This window comes from Bos indicus, chromosome 10 (assembly GCF_029378745.1).
Source record: "Bos indicus isolate NIAB-ARS_2022 breed Sahiwal x Tharparkar chromosome 10, NIAB-ARS_B.indTharparkar_mat_pri_1.0, whole genome shotgun sequence".
NCBI lineage: Eukaryota > Metazoa > Chordata > Mammalia > Artiodactyla > Bovidae > Bos > Bos indicus.
In genome coordinates, this window is record NC_091769.1 from 76036095 (window position 1) to 76057134 (window position 21040).

The window sequence follows — 21040 nt, forward strand, 5'->3', positions numbered from 1 at the left end:
TTTTTGGACAGGCCCAGGGTGTTAAGAGCTTATATTGTTAAAGAATATTATGATTTTAATACTACAGTATAGAAATTAATTTCATATGGAAACCATTAAATAAAATTCTTTAATGGTTTTATTATTTTAAAGAAAGATTTGTATATTCTGGGTATGTGTATTAAATATAGCTTCTCCTTAAAAAAAAAAAGTTTAGCCTGATGGTTATGCCTTCTTGATCAGTGTCGTTATTGTTGGTAAGATAATAACAAAGGAGTTGGATATTGTCATTTTTCTTAGTCCTAACTTTGCACAAATACTTTGCAGATTATAGAGGACTTTTGCGTACATTGTTCCCTTCACAGAACCATTGTTCCTGTGGTTCTCCATTTTTATGATACTCATTTTATAGATGAGCTTTCTACATTGTCACACATTAATTGAGAGCCACAGTAAACAAGATTCTGATTTTTGTTTTAAGGAAAGAGTGTTCTTACAGACAATCTAATCTTCTCTTTCATGAATTCAGAGCAGAATTAATTTCTTTTAATGACAGCTAACTTCATGTTGAGGTAGTAAATATTAATAAGCTTCACTTTTTCTTCTTTTGCTAGGGGACTCCTGGACAGTACAACCTATATGGACAAAATTAAAAATTTTCTGGCATCAATAGAAAAAGAGAAAGATTCTTTAAGCAAGATGAAAATCGAATGGGAAAATTTATCAAACTGTCTGACTGACATGGATAAGAAGCTATTGGAAAGCCAGATCAGGCTACTTGAGCATGGTTGGGAGCAAATGAAACAACTGGTTCAGAAGAAGTATTCTCAACAATCAGTGGGACACGAAGAGTTTATGTTTCTCATGAGTAAGATTCAAGACCTTGAAACTTCCCTGCAGCAGCAGCAGCAGCATCTGCAGTTAAGGCTGAACTCTCCAGAAGCCCAGGAAGGGAATCTAAGCGTGGTTGCTTTGGCCACTGAACTCCATACTATAAAGCATAGGTTTTCTATGCTCAAGGGGCGAGCTGAACTTCAGATGAAGAGGATTTGGGGAGAAAAAGAAAGAAAGATTTTAGAAGATGCAATAAGTAATTTGCAGAAGCAACTGGAAGCATTGGAACCATTAAACATGGAGGTGGAAAATCAGATCAAGAAGTGTGAAACCAGATACAAAATAAAAGAGGCTATCTTATGGGTCCAGAATCTGTTAGGGGAACTCACTCCTCCCATTTCCCTTCTCCCAGATGATGTTCTTTCACAGATCAGAAAATGCAAGGTGGTGCACGATGGCATTCTAGCTAAGCAGCAGGTTGTGGAGTCGTTGGTTGAAGAGGTCAAAGATAATATTCCTAACTTCACAGCATATGAGAGCAATGATTTCAATAACCTCCTTCAGGACTTACAGAATCAATACCAAATGCTGGCTTTAAAATCAACCCAAAGATCACAGCAATTAGAACTTAAATTGGAAGAAAGAAGCAAATTTGTTGCCATAATAGGGAAGGTTCAACTTTCACTTCAAGGAAATGAAACACTGATAATCCCCAAGACAGATACAACCTCCACAGAAGCTGAACTAGAACAACTGTATGTTGCTTTGACCACTTCTCAGAAGGAATTGCAAGAAATTAAGAGTGTAATCTCGACACATCTTCAGGAACAAACAAACATCTCTAAGGATCTAAGTGTATTTGAAAGATTATTTTTAGATGATCGATTGAAAAATCTTAAGACTAGAGCCAACAGAACTCAAAGATTCATTCAAAATAAGTGTAATGAAGTAGAACACAAGATAAATTTTTACAGAGAATTTCATGAAAAAATATCTGCACTTCAGAAGGAGTTTGACCATATACAGCACAATGAACTTCTACTGAATCCGGAAGTAAATCCAGATGTTAAAGAGGAGTTGTATCATCTTAAAAACCAAATCACTGGCATTCAATCTAGTATCCTACAAGTACTGAAACTCAAAGAAGTGTTTGACTGTATAGAACTAAACTGGGATTGGACCCAACTTGATCAAATACAAACCCAAGTACTTGAAAAAGAACGAGAACTTGAAGAAAAAATTAAGCAGTTGAATACGTTTGTGGCAGAATACGACAAATATCAAGCATCACTAGCTAAACTGAAGGCTTTGGATTTACAAATTAAGAAAAGGGCTGAACCAGTACTAACAATGCCTAACACTCCACCAGAAAGCAGTCTGCTCAATGCTCAAGTTTTGAATCAGAGAATTGGGAAAGCCATGAGCTTGTATCATGAGATTATCAAGAAATTAAGTGAAAATAAAGACTTTGATGACTTATTCAAAGAGAGAGAAATACAACAACTAAAGCTGTATGCAGAAGAACATAATAAGTTGCGCCAGGTTCTCCAACAAAAAATGGCCCTGCAATCCCAACTGAAAGAAATGGATGAAAAGGATTTTAAGGACAAACTAGAAAATTCTTTACATGTTTTAAATCAGATAAAATCTCAGTTACAACAGCCATTGCTTATAAATTTGCAAATTGAATATATTCAAAATGAAAAAGATAATTGTGAAGTGTTTCAGGAAAAAGTTCAGGCAGAAATGGATAGCATTAAAGCTGTGACTGTCATTGAGAAGCAAAGTGAGGAAAATTCTTCTGAAGCTAGTGATGTGGAAGCAAAATTAAATGACATTGAAGATCTTTACATGCAGCTTAATGCAAGCATTGATTCCCGCACTGTAAGTTCTTTAATTAGGCAGTTAATGTATTTGTTTTATTTTCATGTTTTTAAAACATAAAAACCCTATTTTATGTTTTACTCTAGTTAATATCTACATTTCTCAAGAAGTAACAGGTTCTTATGGCTGACCCACGTTATTGTTTGATAGAAACCAACACAATACTGTAGAGCCATTATCCTTCAATTAAAAATAAACACATTTAAAAAATGGAAGTTACAGGTTCTATAAGAACATTCTACACAGGAGAATAGTCATTTTAAAGAACTTCAAAGGGCCAGTTTATAGCCCCAACTCATTCCACATCAAAATGTAGTGCTTGTAGTGGAAAAAGATGTTTGACACTGTGAGTTCTATATGCCTTGTAGAATCTGTTGGGCTCAGAACCAAAAAGTTTGGGTTTTGGTTTGTTTGGGGTTTTTTTAGAGATAACAGAATGTAGTGGAATAACTATGGTGTAAAGAACACAAAACAATAACTCCACATTTCTTTAGCACTTACAGTGTCTAGGAGGTATGCTGAACACTTTCATCCTCACAGCAACTCTGTGAGGTGGGTGCTAATATTAGCCTCATTTTAAAACAAGGAAATTGAAGTCTAGAAACTACCATTTTCTCAAGATCTTTCAGTAGTAACAGAACCAGGATTCATGTTGAGATCTGTCTCCTTTTAGAAAGTGGTCATCAAATTAAGGCTCATTGGTCAATCTGCCTACAGCATCTGATTTTACAAGTAAAATCTTACTGGAACACAGCCATGCCCATTCACTTCATGGCTTGTTATGGCTGCTCACCTGCTACAACATCTGGGCTGAGTAGTTGTGACAGTCTGTATGTCTTGCAAAACCTGAAATATTTAGTCTGACCCTTTACAGGAAAAGTTTTCTGATGCCTGTTGAAGAGCGACTGTAACAAACTCCCTCCTTTCCTGTAGTAAAAGGGTAGATATCTTAGGCATCAGTTAAACACACTGTGCTTAACGTAACTCCTTTCACTGTGTTTTCTGAATTGTCACACTAAATTTATAGAATGGGGAAGTTAACTCCCTTCTTTAATTCAAAGAGTTATTAGATAATGTATTTGAACTATTTTGCTAGGTATAAATACTATAGAAATATAAAGTCATATGAACACTAATATGTTCTTTAAATTGATACTTAATTTCTCCATTTGATTTTAATATGGTTTCCAGAAACACTGTACATAAATCCTCAAACTGTTATGCTTAGAGATGGACTGGAAGGGACCTTTCAAGTTCTTTATTTCAACTATTTGTTATTTCAGCAAGAAGACAGAGATCTGGAGACATTAAGTGATGTGCTCAAAACTAAAGTTAATGGCAGAGACATTAATTTAGTTCCAGTTTTTTTTTTTCCACAAACATTGCTTGAGGTTATATACACTAAATATATTCAGTAGTTTTATTTAATAGTCTAATACAAGAGTTCTAGAGCATTAATATATATCATTAGACGTGATTCATGATGTGTATTTTTAAATTTAGATTGGATTTCTTAGAAATCTAATTTTCTTTATGAAACATTTGAAATTGAAATATGAAATAATTCTAGAAATAATTTTCTTTATGCAAAGAAAAACCTATTCATTTTAAAATATCAGTGTAATATTATCAAACTAAAAGTGTGAAATGCTTGCTCTTGTATGACCCAGAGATGTATTATGAATGTATCACAGACATTCAAAAATGACAAAAATCCCCCAAATTTGAAAATTTCATCACAGCATTTAATCTTCCATTCACCAGAGTGTCTTGAATGATGCTTATGAAAATATGACACGCTATAATGAAGCAGTCTCCAGGGCCATGGGGATCATCTCCGATCTGGAAACCATCATTGTGTCGCATAGAGTAGATCTTGATAATCCGAAAGAATCAGTAGATGTGCCTCGCCAGAAACAAGAGGAACTGAAATCCACAATAGCAGGCATCCAGGACCTCACCGAGAATTTGGGGACCGTCTCCAGCCTGGAAGCTAAACGACAACTTGAGTGCACTTTACAGGACTTAGTTTCTAAGAACTCTGCCTTGAGGGAGGCAGCCAAAGTAAAGGAAGCTGAAGTAGAAAGGTAGGTACTTCTTTCTAAAGGTAACGCTTTAAGAACAAATATAGATTATAATTAACATGTACACATTAGAACTAATTTGGAAAATATGGAAAATAAAAATCACTGTCTAAGGAAAACTATAGCAAATATTCTGTTGCATTTATTTAATTTTTTCTTAACATCCAGTACTTAAAATGGAATGTTTATAGAAATCTGCATGTGGTATAAAGAATAATGATAAACACCTTTGTACTGAAAGGTTCAAAGGTAAACACCATGACTTTTTAGTTCCTTCGTGGACTCCTTCCCTCTCCTCTCAGAAATAACCATTATCCTGTCTTTATTGACCATGCCTTTGCTTTAAAAAATATTTTTACTATGTATTTGTATCCTATTTTCACATATGTATTCTCTTCTGTGACTTCATTTTTTTTTCACACTTACAATTATGATTCTGAAGTTCATTCGTGTTTTGTCTGTAGTAAAATTCACTCACCCAGGTATTGGTAGATATTTGGATTGTTGCAGTTTTTTCTAGGAAGAACGTTTTCAAATTCAAGAGCTTCTGTTGGGTGTACACTTAGGATTGTGATTACCGGGTCAAAAGTTATACACATCTTAAATTTTTAATTCCAAATGATTTTATCTATTTCTACTCAAGCCAGCAGCATATTAATATTCCAGTGGTCCCATATCCTTATCAATACTTAATGGTGTGAGGTTTAATTTTTGCCAGTCTGATGGTTGAGAAATGATATTTCTTTGTGGTTTTAATTTGAATCTTTATTATTGCTAATGAACTTGAGCCTCTTTTGTGAATATTTCTTGATCAAAAGTTATGAGCAGTTTTAAGACGAAGGAGCTTTCTACAAGAATTGTACCAGTTTACACCTTGTTGGCAGTGTTCAAGAATACAGTTTTCCAAAGTTTAAATGCTTGGGGAACAGTCTTATCTACCTGTTAATATTTGCATTAAAAGTCTCATGCAGATCTGGTGAGAGGGAAGAAGTCAATAAGTATTTGTTGAAATACACTGAGTAGCAAAAAGAGAATTAAATTCTGTTTTTTATTAGGGGTTCAGAATACATTCTGGAAAGCTCAGAATTTATTGCACTAAGTAAAGTTTAATATTACTTTTTCCCCCAACTGTGCCTTACTAGGTGTCTTGACAATTACAAACGCTATAGGAATATAAATGAGAAAATTTGCACTAACCTCAGCCAGATGGAGACCATTCTTGGGCAGTCCATGTGCCCCTTGCCAGTATCTTACAAAGAAGCTTTGGAGCGCTTGGAACAGAGCAAGGTAACAGATACTCCAAATCTTCAGTAAGACTGTGTGCAAAAAATTGGCAGAAAGAGCAAGTGGAGGCATTGGGGGATGTGGCTCTGTTATGACCCACAGAAATCTTGAACCTAATTCATACACTCAAGAAAATTCCTAAACCAAAAGCCATGGGGAAAATGAAGAATTGGTTCTGAGAGAGTTAATCGGTCGAATTCACAGGACAGTCCTCTCCCCAGTAGCATACTGTCCTTATTGATCATTCTTTTGAAAGCTCTGCCTTGCTTGTTACTTTGTTGGAGATCACTGGGCCTATGACAGAGCATTTAATGCAACTATCTTAAGTGCTAAATTCTGGTTACTTTTTATACTCTATTACTGAGCAATTTTAGTTTTGCATTTTTTATCTGTTGCAGTATTGTGTTATAAGCATTTGGATGAGAACATTTTAAATCATCTGTGCTTATCATCTACCACAAAACTAAAAAACCTTAACTAATGTGTTAGTGGTTGATGCAGTAAGTGTTGTACAAATTATTAATACCTATCTAGTAAAATATGGGCCAAAGCTATGGTCTTGCCAATAGCTATATATGGATGTGCGAGTTGGACCATAAGGAAGGCTGAGCACTGAAGAATTGATGCTTTCAAATTGAGGTGCTGGAGAAGACTCTTGAAAGTCACTTGTACAGCAAAGAGATGAAACCAGTCCATCCTAAAGGAAATCAACCCTGAATACTCATTGGAAGGACTAATACTGAAGCTGAAGCTCCAATACTTTGGCCACCTGATGGGAAGAGCTTACTCACCTAATCCTGGGAAAGATTAAAGGCAAAAGGAGAAGAGGGCTGCAGAGGATGAGATGGTGGAATAACATCACCAACTCAAGAACATGAACTTGGGCAAACTCCAGGAGATAGTGAAGGACAGGGAGGCCTGGCATGCTGAAGTCCACGGGGTTGCAAAGAGTTGGACACAACTTAGTGACTGAACAACAACAAAACATGAGGCTTACATTAAAATTTTTTAAAAATGAACTTCTAGGAATATTTACCTTGGAAGACACATGTTTACTTGGAAAATGTGTGATTTAAGGGTCATTATTTGTCCCCATAATTCTAAATTCATGTGCTATATAACAATACATTGATACTTCTCATCTGTCTCAAATTGACTTTGAAAAGGAATAAAAAATGGATCATATCTGACTTATGGATGATTTAAAAGCATTAATTATTCAAGATTAAAATAGTTTATAACTTTCAGAATAGTTCTGAATTCAGAAAAATTCTATTCTTCCTTTTCTTTTCTCTCTTAAGGCCTTGGTGTCAAATCTTATGTCAGCCAAGGAAGAACTGCTGAAACAACGACAGGTCCTCAGACACTTGAGAGCCATGTGCACGGACAGTGACAGCCTCTGTTTGCTCAGAAGCACATCAGCTCTGTGGGAGAGATGGCTGAGTTTGCTGGAAGCTGCTAAAGAGTGGGAGATGTGGTGTGAAGAACTGAAGCAGGAGTGGAAATTTGTCCATGAAGAAGTAAGTGCTTCATGTGCAACAATCACAACATACAGTTTACTAACATTTGTCATTTAAATTGTTTTATTATTTTCATTTTTTTTTAATTGTAAAACAAGTCCTCAATCTGTACCATTTGTTTACATCACGTATATGGAACCATGTCCATGGTTTATAGTGATCAGGTCCTAGCAAAATAATCTCCAAGATATGATTCAAGAATGATTCAAGTTCATTCATGATAGTGGCATTTTTTTCAGTATCAGATAACTTAGAAATAAGTGATTAGTTGCCCATATGATCTTTAAAATCTTTATTGTGCATGTAAGTTCAGTTCAGTCGCTCAGTTGTGTCCGACTCTTTGCAACCCCATGAACCACAGCATGCCAGGCCTCCCTGTCCATCACCAACTCCTGGAGTCCACCCAAACCCATGTCCATTGAGTCGGTGATGCCATCCAACCATCTCGTCCTCTGTCGTCCGCTTCTCCTTCTGCCCTCAATCTTTCCCAGCATTGGGGTCTTTTCAAATGAGTCAGCTCTCCACATCAGGTGGCCAAAGTATTGGAGTTTCAGCTTCAACATCAGTCCTACCAATGAACACCCAGGACTGATCTCCTTTAGGATGGACTGGTTGGATCTTCTTGCAGTCCAAGGGACTCTCAAGGGTCTTCTCCAACACCACACTTCAAAAACATCAATTCTTCTGCACTCAGCTTTCTTTATAGTCCAGCTTTCACATCCATACATGCCCACTGGAAAAACCAAACCATAGCCTTGACTAGACAAATCTTTGTTGACAAAGTAATGTCTCTGCTTTTTAATATGCTATATAGGTTGGTCATAACTTTCCTTCCAAGGAGTGTCTTTTAATTTCATGGCTGCAATCACCATCTGCAGTGATTTTGTGGCCCAGAAAAATAAAGTCAGCCACTGTTTCCCCATCTATTTGCCATGAAGTGATGGGACCGGATGCCATGATCTTCGTTTTCTGAATGTTGAGCTTTAAGCCAATTTTTTCACTCTCCTCTTTCACTTTCATCAAGAGGCTCTTTAGTTCTTCTTCACTTTCTGCCATAAGGGTGGTATCATCTGCATATCTGAGGTTACTGATAATTTCTCCCGGCAATCTTGATTCCAGCTTGTGCTTCCTCCAGCCCAGCGTTTCTCATGATGTACTCTGCATGTAAGTTAAATAAGCAGGTGACAATATACAGCGTTGACGTACTCCTTTTCCTTTTTGGAACCAATCTGTTGTTCCACGTCCAGTTCAAACTGTTGCTTCCTGACCTGCATACAGGTTTCTCAAGGGGCAGGTCAGGTGGTCTGGTATTCCCATCTCCTTCAGAATTTTCCACAGTTTATTGTGATCCACAGAGTCAAAGGCTTTGGCATAGTCAATAAAGAAGAAATAGATGTTTTTCTGGAACTCTCTTGCTTTTTCCATGATCCAGCAGATGTTGGCAATTTGATCTCTGGTTCCTCTGCCTTTTCTAAAACCAGCTTGAACATCCGGAAGTTCATGGTTCATGTATTGCTGAAGCCTGGCTTGGAGAATTTTAAGCATTACTTTACTAGTGTGTGAGATAAGTGCAATTGTGTGGTAGTTTGAGCATTCTTTGGCATTGCCTTTCTTTGGGATTGGAATGAAAACTTAAACCCTCTTAAAAATAACTGTCTCTCCATCACATTAAAGGTTAGAATAAGGTAATATTCATAATAACCAACTTATTTTGAAACTAATTACAGTTATTAACTGTGGAAATTAGCTACAGTTGTTAATTATTGACCTAAAAGTATGTAAGATGTTCTTTCTGAAGACTGTCTCAAAGAAAACCTCCATGGTATAAATTGATTACAGAAGTTAATTTAACCATGGTTGAGGCCTAAGGCATCACATACATTTAGAAGGAAAATTTAAAATAGTATAAAATTATCTTTGGTGTTTTTCATTCGCTCAGTCATGTCAGACTCTTTGTGACCCCATGAACTATAATACGCCAGGCTTCCCTGTTGCTCACTATTTCCCAGAGCTTGCTCAAACTCATGTCCATTGAGTCAGTGATGCTATCCAACCAGCTCATCCTCTGTCGTCCCCTTCTCCTCCTGCCTTCAGTCTTTCCCAGAGTTGGCTCTTCACATCAGGTAGCCAAAGTATTGGAGCTTCAGCATCAGTCCTTCCAATGAATATTCAGGACTGATTTCCTTTAGGATTGACTAGTTTGATCTCCTTGCAGTCCAAGGGACTCTCAAGAGTCTTCTCCAACAGTACATAAAATTATCTTAGGGTATTCTTTAATCTTTCTACAGAACCAGTCATAAATGAGGTACAAATCAGAACGTTAAGTGAAAACTCTTCTCTCTTATGCCTATCAAAATTCCTGCTGAATTTGCTTAAAACAGAAATATAATCAATACTTGATTGGCAGTAGGTCACATTGCTTTAGGATTTAAATGTTTAGCACTGTCATATTTTTCTACGAGTCTAATGATAGAGGAAAGTTACCTACAGAACTTAACTTGAAAGTCGCTCAGTCGTGTCCGACTCTTTGTGACCCCATGGACTATACAGACCAAGGAATTCTCCAGGTCAGAAGACTGGAGTGGGTAGCTGTTCCCTTCTGCAGGGGATCTTCCCAACCCAGGGATCGAACCCAGGTTTCCCGCCTCGCAGGCAGATTCTTTACCAGCTCAGCCACAGGGGAAGCCCGAACTTAAAACTTGGTCTTCTTGAAAATGAGTATCATTTTAGTGATGTTGCCTGGATTGGATTAGTAAATAGTCTCTCGAATGTGAAAACATCAAGGAGCTTTGTAAATTGTACTTTTAGCAGGACTGCCAGCCTCCAGTTCTTTCTCATCCACAATGGCACTGTGTACTGAGGCCCTTCTGTGCAGTGTGTTCCCGTGTGCTGTGCTGAGAAGGCAGTCCAGTGGTTAGGGACATCTTACTCTCATTGCAGGGGGCACGGGTTTGATCACCAGTCAGGGAACTAAGATCCCACACATCACACAGGAGGGCTGGGGGAAAAAAAAGGCAGTTCACACATGATGCCACTGAATCTTTGCACAGCCCTCACGAGTTACCTGTTATCACCATTTTCTAAATGGAAAAGCTGAGGCACTTAGAAATTTAAGTTGGTACAAGCCCTCCAAGCTAGTGATTAAACTGGGGCTGTGGATTGGGGCCATATCTATTTTGCCCATGCCATAATTTTGGAATCTGAACAAGGCTTTGCACTAAATTGGCACTTAGTGTTTGTTGAGGGACAGCTCTTATTCAAATCCAGGTCTAGGCCAGTCCTAAGCTTATTGTTCTTTATATTTTATTACATTATCTTTTCTTGCTCTATACCCATTAGCAATCATATTTTATCAGTACCATGCAATCATACTTAGTAGTTATTTAGTTGTAGTTATATTTGTAGTTCGGAGAAGGCAATGGCACCCCACTCCAGTACTCTTGCTTGGAAAGTCCCATGGACAGAGGAGCCTGTTAGGCTGCAGTCCATGGGGTCGCTAAGAGTTGGACACGACTGAGCGACTTCACTTTCACTTTTCACTTTCATGCATTGGAGAAGGAAATGGCAACCCACTCCAGTGTTCTTGCCTGGAGAATCCCAGGGATGGGGGAGCCTGGTGGGCTGCCGTCTCTGGGGTTGCACAGAGTTGGACACGACTGAAGTGACTTAGCATAGCATATTTGTAGTTATTCATACAACATTTGACAGTATCTGCTAACAGAATGTCTTTCAAAGAGTAATGCAAACAAAATATGTTCTCCTGTACTAACAATAATAACTACTAACACTTAATAGACACTTAATTGAATATGTGTCAGGCATAGTTCTAAGCACTTTACATGTATTACATTTACATTTATCCTCATAAGAATCCTATGAAGTGTAGATATTTTTACTATCCTCATTTTATAGATGAAGAAAGGAGGCACAGTGAGATTAAGTTGCTCAGTTTCATAAGTGAGTGATGGACGATTCAACTTATAGTCCGTTTTTAACCACTAAGCTATCCACTTAAATGATATTTACACCTACCAAATTGATATGAGTTTAAAATATCTTTCATCCATTCAATAAAAATTATACCATCTAAATACCTGTACATCCAAGATTCTGTTGGCATGGTTGATGATTTTACAAGTGACAAAATGAATCTCTGTTTTTAAAAAGTACAGTCCACGGGGTGGGAGGTGGGAGGGGGGTTCAAGATGGAGAACACGTGTACACCCGTGGCAGATTCATGTTGATGTATGGCAAAACCAATACAATATTGTAAAGTAATTAGCCTACAATTAAAATAAATAAATTTATGTTTTAAAAAGTACAATCCAGTATCTTTATGAAAGAAAGGTTTTGTAAATATATTTTCAAAAGCATAAGTGCTTATTTAAATTTACCAATTAAAAAATTAATTTAAATTTTGATTTACTGTGTTTTCCCCCTAAAGTCTTACCTTCCTGTTTTCTTAAGCAGAGTCTGCTTAATGTAATTATTCATTCCTGGTTATTCAAGATCATCATTTTATGCTCCACTGATCATAATGTGCTGAAATAAAGGCATGTCTTCAATAATGATGGGAGGTGTAAGGCTGTCTTCTTTCCCTTCTACCAAAGATCCCAAAGTCTTTTCTGTTTTAGTTTTAGTTCTTATTTTTGTTGCTTGCAAGTTTTTCAGTCTCCTTCGCTGTGTTTACTTATGAAACAACTATAGTTCCTCCTCCCTTTTTAGACTCAACTTTATAACTGACTGAACCTAAAAGTTTTATAACCAATTTTTGTTAGACTGCTCTGTCTAAGGAAAATCATCCAGAGGCTGCAGAATGAATGCATAGTCTTTGTGGTAACTCTTTTACTAATTTAGAGTTTGCTGCATTTTGAGAAATGCATAGTCACATGACCACCAATAAATCAAGACTTCATTCCATCACCCAGAAATCCCCCTGTGCCCTTTGTAGTCAGTCCCTTCTGTTACCTCCAGCCTGTGGCAATCAGCAATCTGTCTTGCCATTTTCAGAGTCATAAAAATGGACTCAAATGCGTTTGAGCTTGGGCTTTTCCCGCTAAGCATAGTATGTGTGAAATTCCTTCATGCTGTTGCTTATATCAGTAGTTCATTTCTGAGTAGTAGTCTACTAGACTCACACACAACAGTTTATCCATTCACAAGTTGAATAATTGCCTGGCTTTTGGATGAAAATACTGTCCAAAAAGAAAATTATTCTTCCCCCTTGCATTCTCTTCCTAATGACTTAGCAGCTTTAACAGCAGAGAGCAGAACCTGAGACAGGGGCTTGTCAGCAGGTGGTTTATTTTGGAAAGTGATCCAAGGGAACAGGAGTGGGAGATAGGAGAGCTGACCGAGGAAAGGCTAGAGCCTTTAGTCGCTTTACTCTTATCGGGTCCTGGTTGCTGCAGTTGCCCATTTATGGTTATCACTGGCCATGGAAGCACCAAGAAATGCTTGATTAATCCTGGATTATGAACATAGTTCTTTCAACCCCAGTGTATGTTGGAAACCATAGATGGACAGTTACCTCTGTCCACATGGCAATTTCTTTCTTCTGTGCATGCTGGTTCTTTGACTGGTGCAGGGTGGGGCATACTGTAAAATAATCCAGTGGAACCCGTTTCCCATTCCAGTTCCCAACCAGTTCCCCTGGGGGAACTGCAGCTGCAGAACTAGGACTTCAGTTCAACTGAATTTAGGTTTGAGGTGATGGAAGCACGAACTCCGTAACTGAGTCCTTTGGAGAGGGGCCAATCTGCACATGTACCCATGTATTCTAGCAGTTGGAGACTCGGCTGGAACCTATTGCCCAAGTGACAGGGCTGCTTATACCACAGCCTGGCCCTGCTGCACTGCCCCCTCTACACTGGCAGGATTCTGATAGATGGTCACAAGTTCTGAGCAGCAGTCACAAGTATAGCATACACAGCTGCCAAAATCCCAAAGGGTCCATCTGGTGCTGTGCCTCGTTCTTGGCAGTAGAAGTGCAATATTGAACAACTTCATCTTTACCTTATAGAAGTGCTGGCATGCCCTAGACCATAGGTCCCTGAGAAACTTAACTGATGCTGGGGCTCTTGAATTCTCATTCTTTGGCACGTCTTACTAGGCATCCAGTTCATCATTTCAGTTAGCATGTTGTCATAAATGTAGTTGAGCTGTGTGATATTCAGTGATGTCAAGACTGCAAGATGCCTGATTCTGTCTGAGCATACAGCAGGAATGTTAACAATGCTGGAACAATGTGATAAATGTTTGCTGCAGCAGAGGAGAGAGCTAGAGGATTCGAGGAGGGAGTAAGAGGGATCTGGTTTTCTGTGTCTTTGTTTGAGTTTCAGGGCTGGTAGAACTCCCGTTTCTAGAGATTTGATTTATTAGGTTATGTATTTCTGAATTCTACATTTAGCTGTGGTTGAGAAACACATGAGCAGTCCAGTCATTTGGGCAGCATTCCCATTGGTTTAGGTGACAGGTAATGAGGACCCATTGAACTTACTTTTCTGAGTATATAGGGATTGGATGTGAAGGAAAAGAGAGAGTTATAGAAAAATTATCCAGTACTTGCCTAACCTCTTCTACTTCATGGATGCAATTTGGTGGAGCTCATTCAAGGATTTGCTTTAGTAAAGCAACTGATCATGAAAGGAAAAAGAAATTATGAAAATATTCAATAGCATTTCCTTCACTCGTAACAGCAGCACTTCTTTTTAACCACACATCTACATGATCAATAGCTGGGAACTATGGGATTCAAATCCTGGAGGGATAATATTCCCAGCTATAGGAAGACAGATATTACTTTGAACTGGAATTTGGCTTTGGGAATCCTCTGACGAGCCAGTCTTTAAAAATTATGATTCCTGAGTCCTGAAGTGGTAAGAATATATTTTACTTATTTCAGCTCCTTTTTTTTTTGCTTATTAAATTAGATTGAACGAGAAGTAATTATCCTAGATAATCTTCAAGAAGAAGTTCCTGAAATTTCCAAAGCAAAAGAGGCAGCCTCCACAGAGGAACTCTTGGGGCTGCTGGACTGTTTACGCCAATACGAGGAGAATGTGGAGCAGCAACAGCTGTTACTGGCCCTTCTTCTGCAGCGTATAAAAAATATCCAGAGCACTCCTGAAAGCTTGGGGGCTGTGGAAAGTGTTCCTGCATCTCAAGAGATTATGTCCATGCAAGAACGATGCCACAAGTAAGATTTATGAAAAACTACTAAGGAAATGGGTTTGCAACTCAGGCTAAAAATTGAGAAAATATTGAATTTCTAGAATATAAAAATATTATAGAACAAGGATAGATGGTATGGCAGAATTGAGTTGCATCAACACTGATAGGTATGAAAAGGATAGAAAAGATTAATATTAATGATAATTAAAATAAGCACACCTTCTCCATCTTGGTGTTACTGTGGATGAATCTTTCAAAAAACTTTTTTAATGTTTGCTGTTTTTCTAACTTAGTAATACATATTCATTAAAGGAAGTTTAGAGAATGTGGATAATTATGAAGATTAATATAAAAATCACCTTTAATTTTTCATTCAGTGACAGTTACTACCAATCATTCAACTTTCTTACTATGGTTATACATTTTTTTTTAATTGTGATTATAGTACTATCCTGTTTTGTATTCTGCTGAGCCATCTATCAGCATATTTTGTTCATTTTCCTATGCTATTAAATGTTCTCTGAAATATAACTATATCACCTTGTAGATATGCTATAATGTATTTAGTAGTAGTAGTAGTGCTCAGGTGTGTCCAACTCTTTGTGACCTCTTGGACTGTAGCCCACCAGTCTCCTCTGTCCATAGGAGTTTCCAGGCAAGAATACTGGAGTGGGTTGCCATTTCCTACTGCAGGGGATCTTTTTGACCCAGGGATCAAGCCTGTGGCTCTTGGATCTCGTGCATTGACAGGTTGATTCTTTATCACTAGCGCTACCTGGGAAGCCCAATAATGTATTTATGTGAGTGTGTGTGTTAGTCGCTCAGTCATAATCAAGCCCCTAACACAGAACCTTAAAATTATATATAACCTTTTTACTTTTATAAAAACACTACAGTGAGTATTGTAGAAGGAAATGGCAACCCACTCCAGTATTCTTGCCTAGAGAATTCCATGGACAGAGGAGCCTGGCAGGCTACAGTCCATGGGATTGCAGAGTCGGACATGACTGACTAAAGCTCATAGTGAGTATTATGCTAGAATTTCATTCTAGAATTAATTCATCAAGAAAGATGCCAAGAAGTAGGATCACTGGGTCAAAGGAGATAATATGTTTGTAGCTAGAAATACCAGATAGCCCTAAGGAAAAGTTTTAACGACTTAAGTTCCTCCAAAAACATGATGGCTGCATCCATAGCAAGTAGGGGCAGCTCAGATAGAAACACCAGTGGGGTCATCTCTGACCCTATGAGCCCACTCATTCCTTCATTCGCACCTCTGGTCATATTCAGTTGAACTCAGGGATTATATGGGAAAAAGGAGGATAGAGCTGGCACTTGGAATGTAAAGTGTGAAAAGAAGGTATTTTGAAATGAAAGTTTTAGAGAGGTTTTTGATGGAGTGATAGAACTTGATATATGTTTGTATATGGGGTTCCCTGGTGGCTCAGACGGTAAAGAACCTGCCTGCAATGCAGAAGACCCGGGTTTGATCCTTGGGTTGGAAAGATCCCCTAGAGAAGGGCATGACTACCCACTCCAGTATTCTTGCCTCGAGAATTCCATGGACAGAAGAGTCTGGTGGGCTACAATCCATGGGGTCGCAAAGAGTCAGACGTGACTAAGTGACCAACACTTTCACTTTTCATATAGTATATAAATCTTGAAAACTGGTCATTTTCTCTCAGGAGAAAAAAGGTCTTTTGTCAGCTATATAGACATCTTGTTAATTGTTGAAATAAAATTATTGACTAGAGAAAAACAGAATAAAGGAATAATCTTATTTTGATGCTCTACTTTAGGCTTTTGCAGAAAGCACAGAAAAATAAGGAATTGATGCAGAATGAAATCCAAGAAAGACATTCCTTTACAAAAGAAATAACTACTTTGAAGAATTTATTTCAACAGACCACAATCTCTTTCCAAAATATGGAATTACAAGACTGTCCAGAAAAGGCAGAACAGCTTGAGGTAAGTGAGGAATGAACTAGTGAATGTGGCTGATACAGGTCTGAAATCTTGGATCCAAAGTTATTAGAGTAAAGGTAATACCATGGCTAGTGTCGAGGGAACCTAGAAAAGGAGAATATGCACACAGGCTCTGTGGCATGGTGTGGGCAGACCCACAGGAGATCCACAGGAGACCCACAGGAGATCCACAGGAGACCCACGTGATTGGAGCACAGAGAGCAGAGTTGGGACCAGGTTGGGAATAGGCCAGTGTGGACCAAGCAGCCCCTTTTCAACTACATTTCAAGTGTGTATGATGAACAGGGTCTGTGACTACTCTTGTATAGTATGTTAAACTGCTCGCTTTAGTAGGATGTAATACCTTATCTCTGATGGACCACTCCATCAGAGTGTTTTTACTCAAAACATTCTGCCACCAAATGTGTGGGGCTTCCCCCCCGCCCCCAACACACACACATACACACTAACCTGTTCTCCAACCCTCTAGACACCAACTGGGACACCAATTCCATTCTGACACTAACTGCAAGGAGTTAGTACTGACCACCAGCTTTGGGGCTCAGTCCCACAAGACTTCCCCATTTCACATGCTACTGGTAAATTTTGAATGACAGGCTATAAAGCCAGGACTTCCATGACTCCTTCCTCAGGTTTGTAAATTTGCTTGAATGGCTCAAAGAGCTCAGGGAGGCACTTTATTTGCTATTCCTGGTTTATTGTAAAGGATACAACTCAGAAACAGCCAACCAGAAGAAATGTATGGGGAAAGGGGCAGCAAACCTCCGTGCCCTCTCTGGGTGTACCACTCTCCCAGCACCTTGATGTGTCCATCAATCCAGAGCAACCCCAAACCATGTTTAAGGTGACTGCAGCCACGAAATTAAAAGACGCTTGCTCCTTGGAAGAAAAGTAGGACAAATCGAGACAGCATATTAAAAGGCAGAGACATTTCTTTGCTGACGAAGGTCCATGTAGTCAAAGCTATATTTTCCAGTAGTCATGTATGGATGTGAGAGTTGGACCGTAAAGATGGCTGAATGCTGAAGAATTGATGCTTTTGAACTGTAGTGTTGGAGAAGACTCTTGAGAGTCCCTTGGACTGCAAGGAGATCCAACCAGTTAATCCTAAAGGAGATAAATCTTGAATATTCTTTAGAAGGACTGATGTTGAAGCTGAAACTCCAATACTTTGGCCACCTGATGCGAAGAACCGACTCATTAGAAAAGACCTTGATGCTGGAAGATTGAAGGCAGGAGGAGGAGGGGATGACAGAGGATAAGATAGCTGGATGGCATCACCGACTTGATGGACATAAGTTTCCGCAAGCTCACGGAGATGGTAAAGGACAGGGAAGCCTGCTGTGCTGCAGTCCATGGGGTTGCAAAGAATCAGACACAACTGAGCGACTGAACAACAGCAAATGGAGGCTCCGTTATATAGGCATGGTTGATTAAATCACTGACGGTGATTATCACAATCTACAGCCCTTCTCCCCTCTAGAGGTGTGGAAGTTCCAACCCTCTAATCACATGGATGGTTCCTGTGGCAACCAGCCTCCTTCCTGAAGCTGTCATCCCCTACACACCCCCAACCTTCACCCAACCACCACCAAAGGTTGTCTTATTACCATAAACTCCCTTAGAGTTGGAAAAGGCTTGTTATAAATAACAAAAGACACTCACCCCAATCCAGGAAATTCCAAAGGTTTTAGAAGCTGTGCCAGGAACTAGGGATGAAGACTGAATATATCTAGGAGAAATTGTGAGATTGGGATTGATACTCTATATAAAATAGATAACTAATGAGAATATACTGTATAACACAGGGAACTCTGCTCAATGCACTGTCATGACCTGAATAGGAAGGAAGTCCAAAAGGGAGGGGATTTTTGTATATGTATGGCTGATTTATTTTGCTATGTAATATAAACCTATACAACATTGTAAAACAACTATACTCCAATAAAAATTAATTTTTAAAAACTCTAAACATGTTTCTTATACCACACTATCTATATATAAGTGCTTCCCAGGTGGCGCAGTGGTAAAGAATCCACCTGCCAGTGAAGGAGGCTAGATTCTCTCTCTGGGTCAAGAAGGTTCCCTGGAGAAGGAAATGGCAACCCACTCCAGGATTCTTGCCTAGAGAATCCCGTGGGCAGAGGAGCCTGGTGGGCTGCAGTCCATGGGGTTGTGAAAGAGTTGGACACAGCTTAGCAACTAAATATCAGTCTATACATAGGCTAAGGGTCCATCTCTTTTCATTCCATTCAGTGGTTACAGGCAAAAGTGATGAAGGTTTATTCAAAAGTTGCAGAGCTTTTGGTTTTCAATGAAAAAGGAAGCTTACCCTGTGTCACAGAAGCATTCTTCATGGGGAAGCCGTCTTGGGGTAGCTCTGAATGAAGACCTGTACTCGCGGCGAGGTCTAGATAAACCAGGAGCGCACCGTGTCTGAAACCCCACATTTGTCAGAATGGTGGTGTTCTCTGACTTTTCCTCTCTAGATTTGTTCTCTGCTGAGGGTTAAAAGGAAAGCAGTGACACATTGTGGAGTCATTCAAAATTGTAATCATTCTTCAGTGTGGTGGCTCAATCCATTGACACAAATAATGCTCCTGAACAGCTACTGTAGAAATGAAAGAAACCTCCAAAAGCCACAGGAAAGTCAAGAAGTATTTTTCCACTTTATCTTTGGGAAACTTTCCCAAACAAATGAGTTTCTCCTTTATAATTAGTGCAGGAGAACGCAGATCAGATTCTGTTTCTAGGCCACTACCAATAGACGGCTTGTTCAGGTTTCTTTTATCTCCTAAAAACTCACATTCTTTACAGGGAACTGGAACCCTCCCTTTTGAAAGAGGTTGAGCTCCACTGGGCTGTCTAATTACATGAAAGCAGACACTTCTGCTTCAAACACAGGGCTTTTAGTGGCCTTGAATCATTGTGATGTTAATGTAGGAAGAAGCAGAAATGGCAACAAGTTAATAAAAAAAAAAAATCTTTGAAACTTTTTGCTACTAGCAGCCTTTTATATCAAGACTGCTACTGAGATATACTTAAATCCTAGAGGTACTTTAGAAGCAGGAGATGTTGTAATGTCTTTTCAGGACAATGGGTTGACACTATGAAGAGATATCAAGTTTAATTCTTTACAATTTAGAAAGCATCATCTAACCGAACTGAAGATCTCTCAGGCTTAATCAGCTTGTATCAATAGTGAGGTTTTGTCATGCAAAGTTTGCTCATTTAAATCATAAGGATGTGCTGAAAAGCGGCTTTCCTGTTTAAAATTAAACTTTTTCTCTGTCCTGGGAGCATTTGAAACTCTCTTGATTTTTTTAGGAGCTTCAAAGCATTCTTAAGAAAGGGAAGCTAACTTTTGAGAATATTATGGAAAAACTGCGAATCAAGTATTCTGAAATGTACACCATAGTCCCTGCAGAGATTGAATCCCAGGTGGAAGAATGCAGAAACGCTTTAGAAGACGTAGATGAGAAGGTAATAATGTTTGTATTCGTGGTATTATTTATGGAGGGTAATGAATATAAAGAAGAAAATATCATTTAATATCACATTTTCATTTGTCCTGATTCCAACTATGTCTGTTTTCATAGAGTTTAGTTGAGTGATAATTTTTTGTGAATTCAATACTGCTCTAAGTAAGTGACACAGGTAACAGAATTAGTCTATTTATTTTTAGTTGTCAAGATGCTTAGTTTTTCTTCTCTTGCACTTAAAAATAGAGTTATATATTGTCTTTTACTTGGCTTTCCTTTTTCTGGAAAGTCACTGCAAGTCATTCATTTTGGACATGAATAATACTTTGCCGTTAACGTTTTGAAATTGCAACCAAGAGCAATAAGAATACACGTTTCATAACTCAGTAGGAATAGCACTTAACACACGGTGCCTTTCTGATGATGATGGTAACGCAATTCTCACACAGCATTCCCAGACAAGTCTTTTATACCTAAAAGTCCAGGTTGAAAGAAAGAATAGGAAGTTTCCCTAGTACTTGGAGACATAGGAGAATAACAAGACAATTTTATTGTGTTATTTAAAGGCTGCCCCGATCCAACAGAGCAGCATTCAGTTTGGTCCAGAAGAATGCAGAAAGATTTTTGTATTGCCTTTTGAAGCCTAGAATACCTATAATTCAATAAGGTAGATATTAATTGCACACACAAAAAAACAGATTTCAAACTTATGGCAGATTTCTTAGATAATCTATTATGAGAAACTTCCCCAAGAATCATGTATTGTTAGAAAATATTAAATGTTTTTGAGAGAAACTAAATTGGTTTTCCTGAC

The 21040-nt window shown here is 38.4% G+C and overlaps 1 protein-coding gene across 9 annotated transcripts in view; it reads left to right on the forward strand.

Annotated features, from left to right (window-relative positions):
- The window catches only part of SYNE2 (spectrin repeat containing nuclear envelope protein 2), a 325236-nt gene that overhangs the window by 167035 nt on the left and 137161 nt on the right, over nt 1-21040 (forward strand). For all 9 annotated transcript variants that reach the window (XM_070796701.1, XM_070796700.1, XM_019969038.2 and 6 more), the window contains 7 exons: nt 594-2697; nt 4462-4784; nt 5924-6068; nt 7367-7585; nt 14518-14783; nt 16558-16726; nt 20072-20227. In XM_070796701.1, the coding sequence (XP_070652802.1) occupies nt 594-2697; nt 4462-4784; nt 5924-6068; nt 7367-7585; nt 14518-14783; nt 16558-16726; nt 20072-20227 (3382 nt within the window). The remainder of the gene's footprint in view (nt 1-593; nt 2698-4461; nt 4785-5923; nt 6069-7366; nt 7586-14517; nt 14784-16557; nt 16727-20071; nt 20228-21040) is intronic.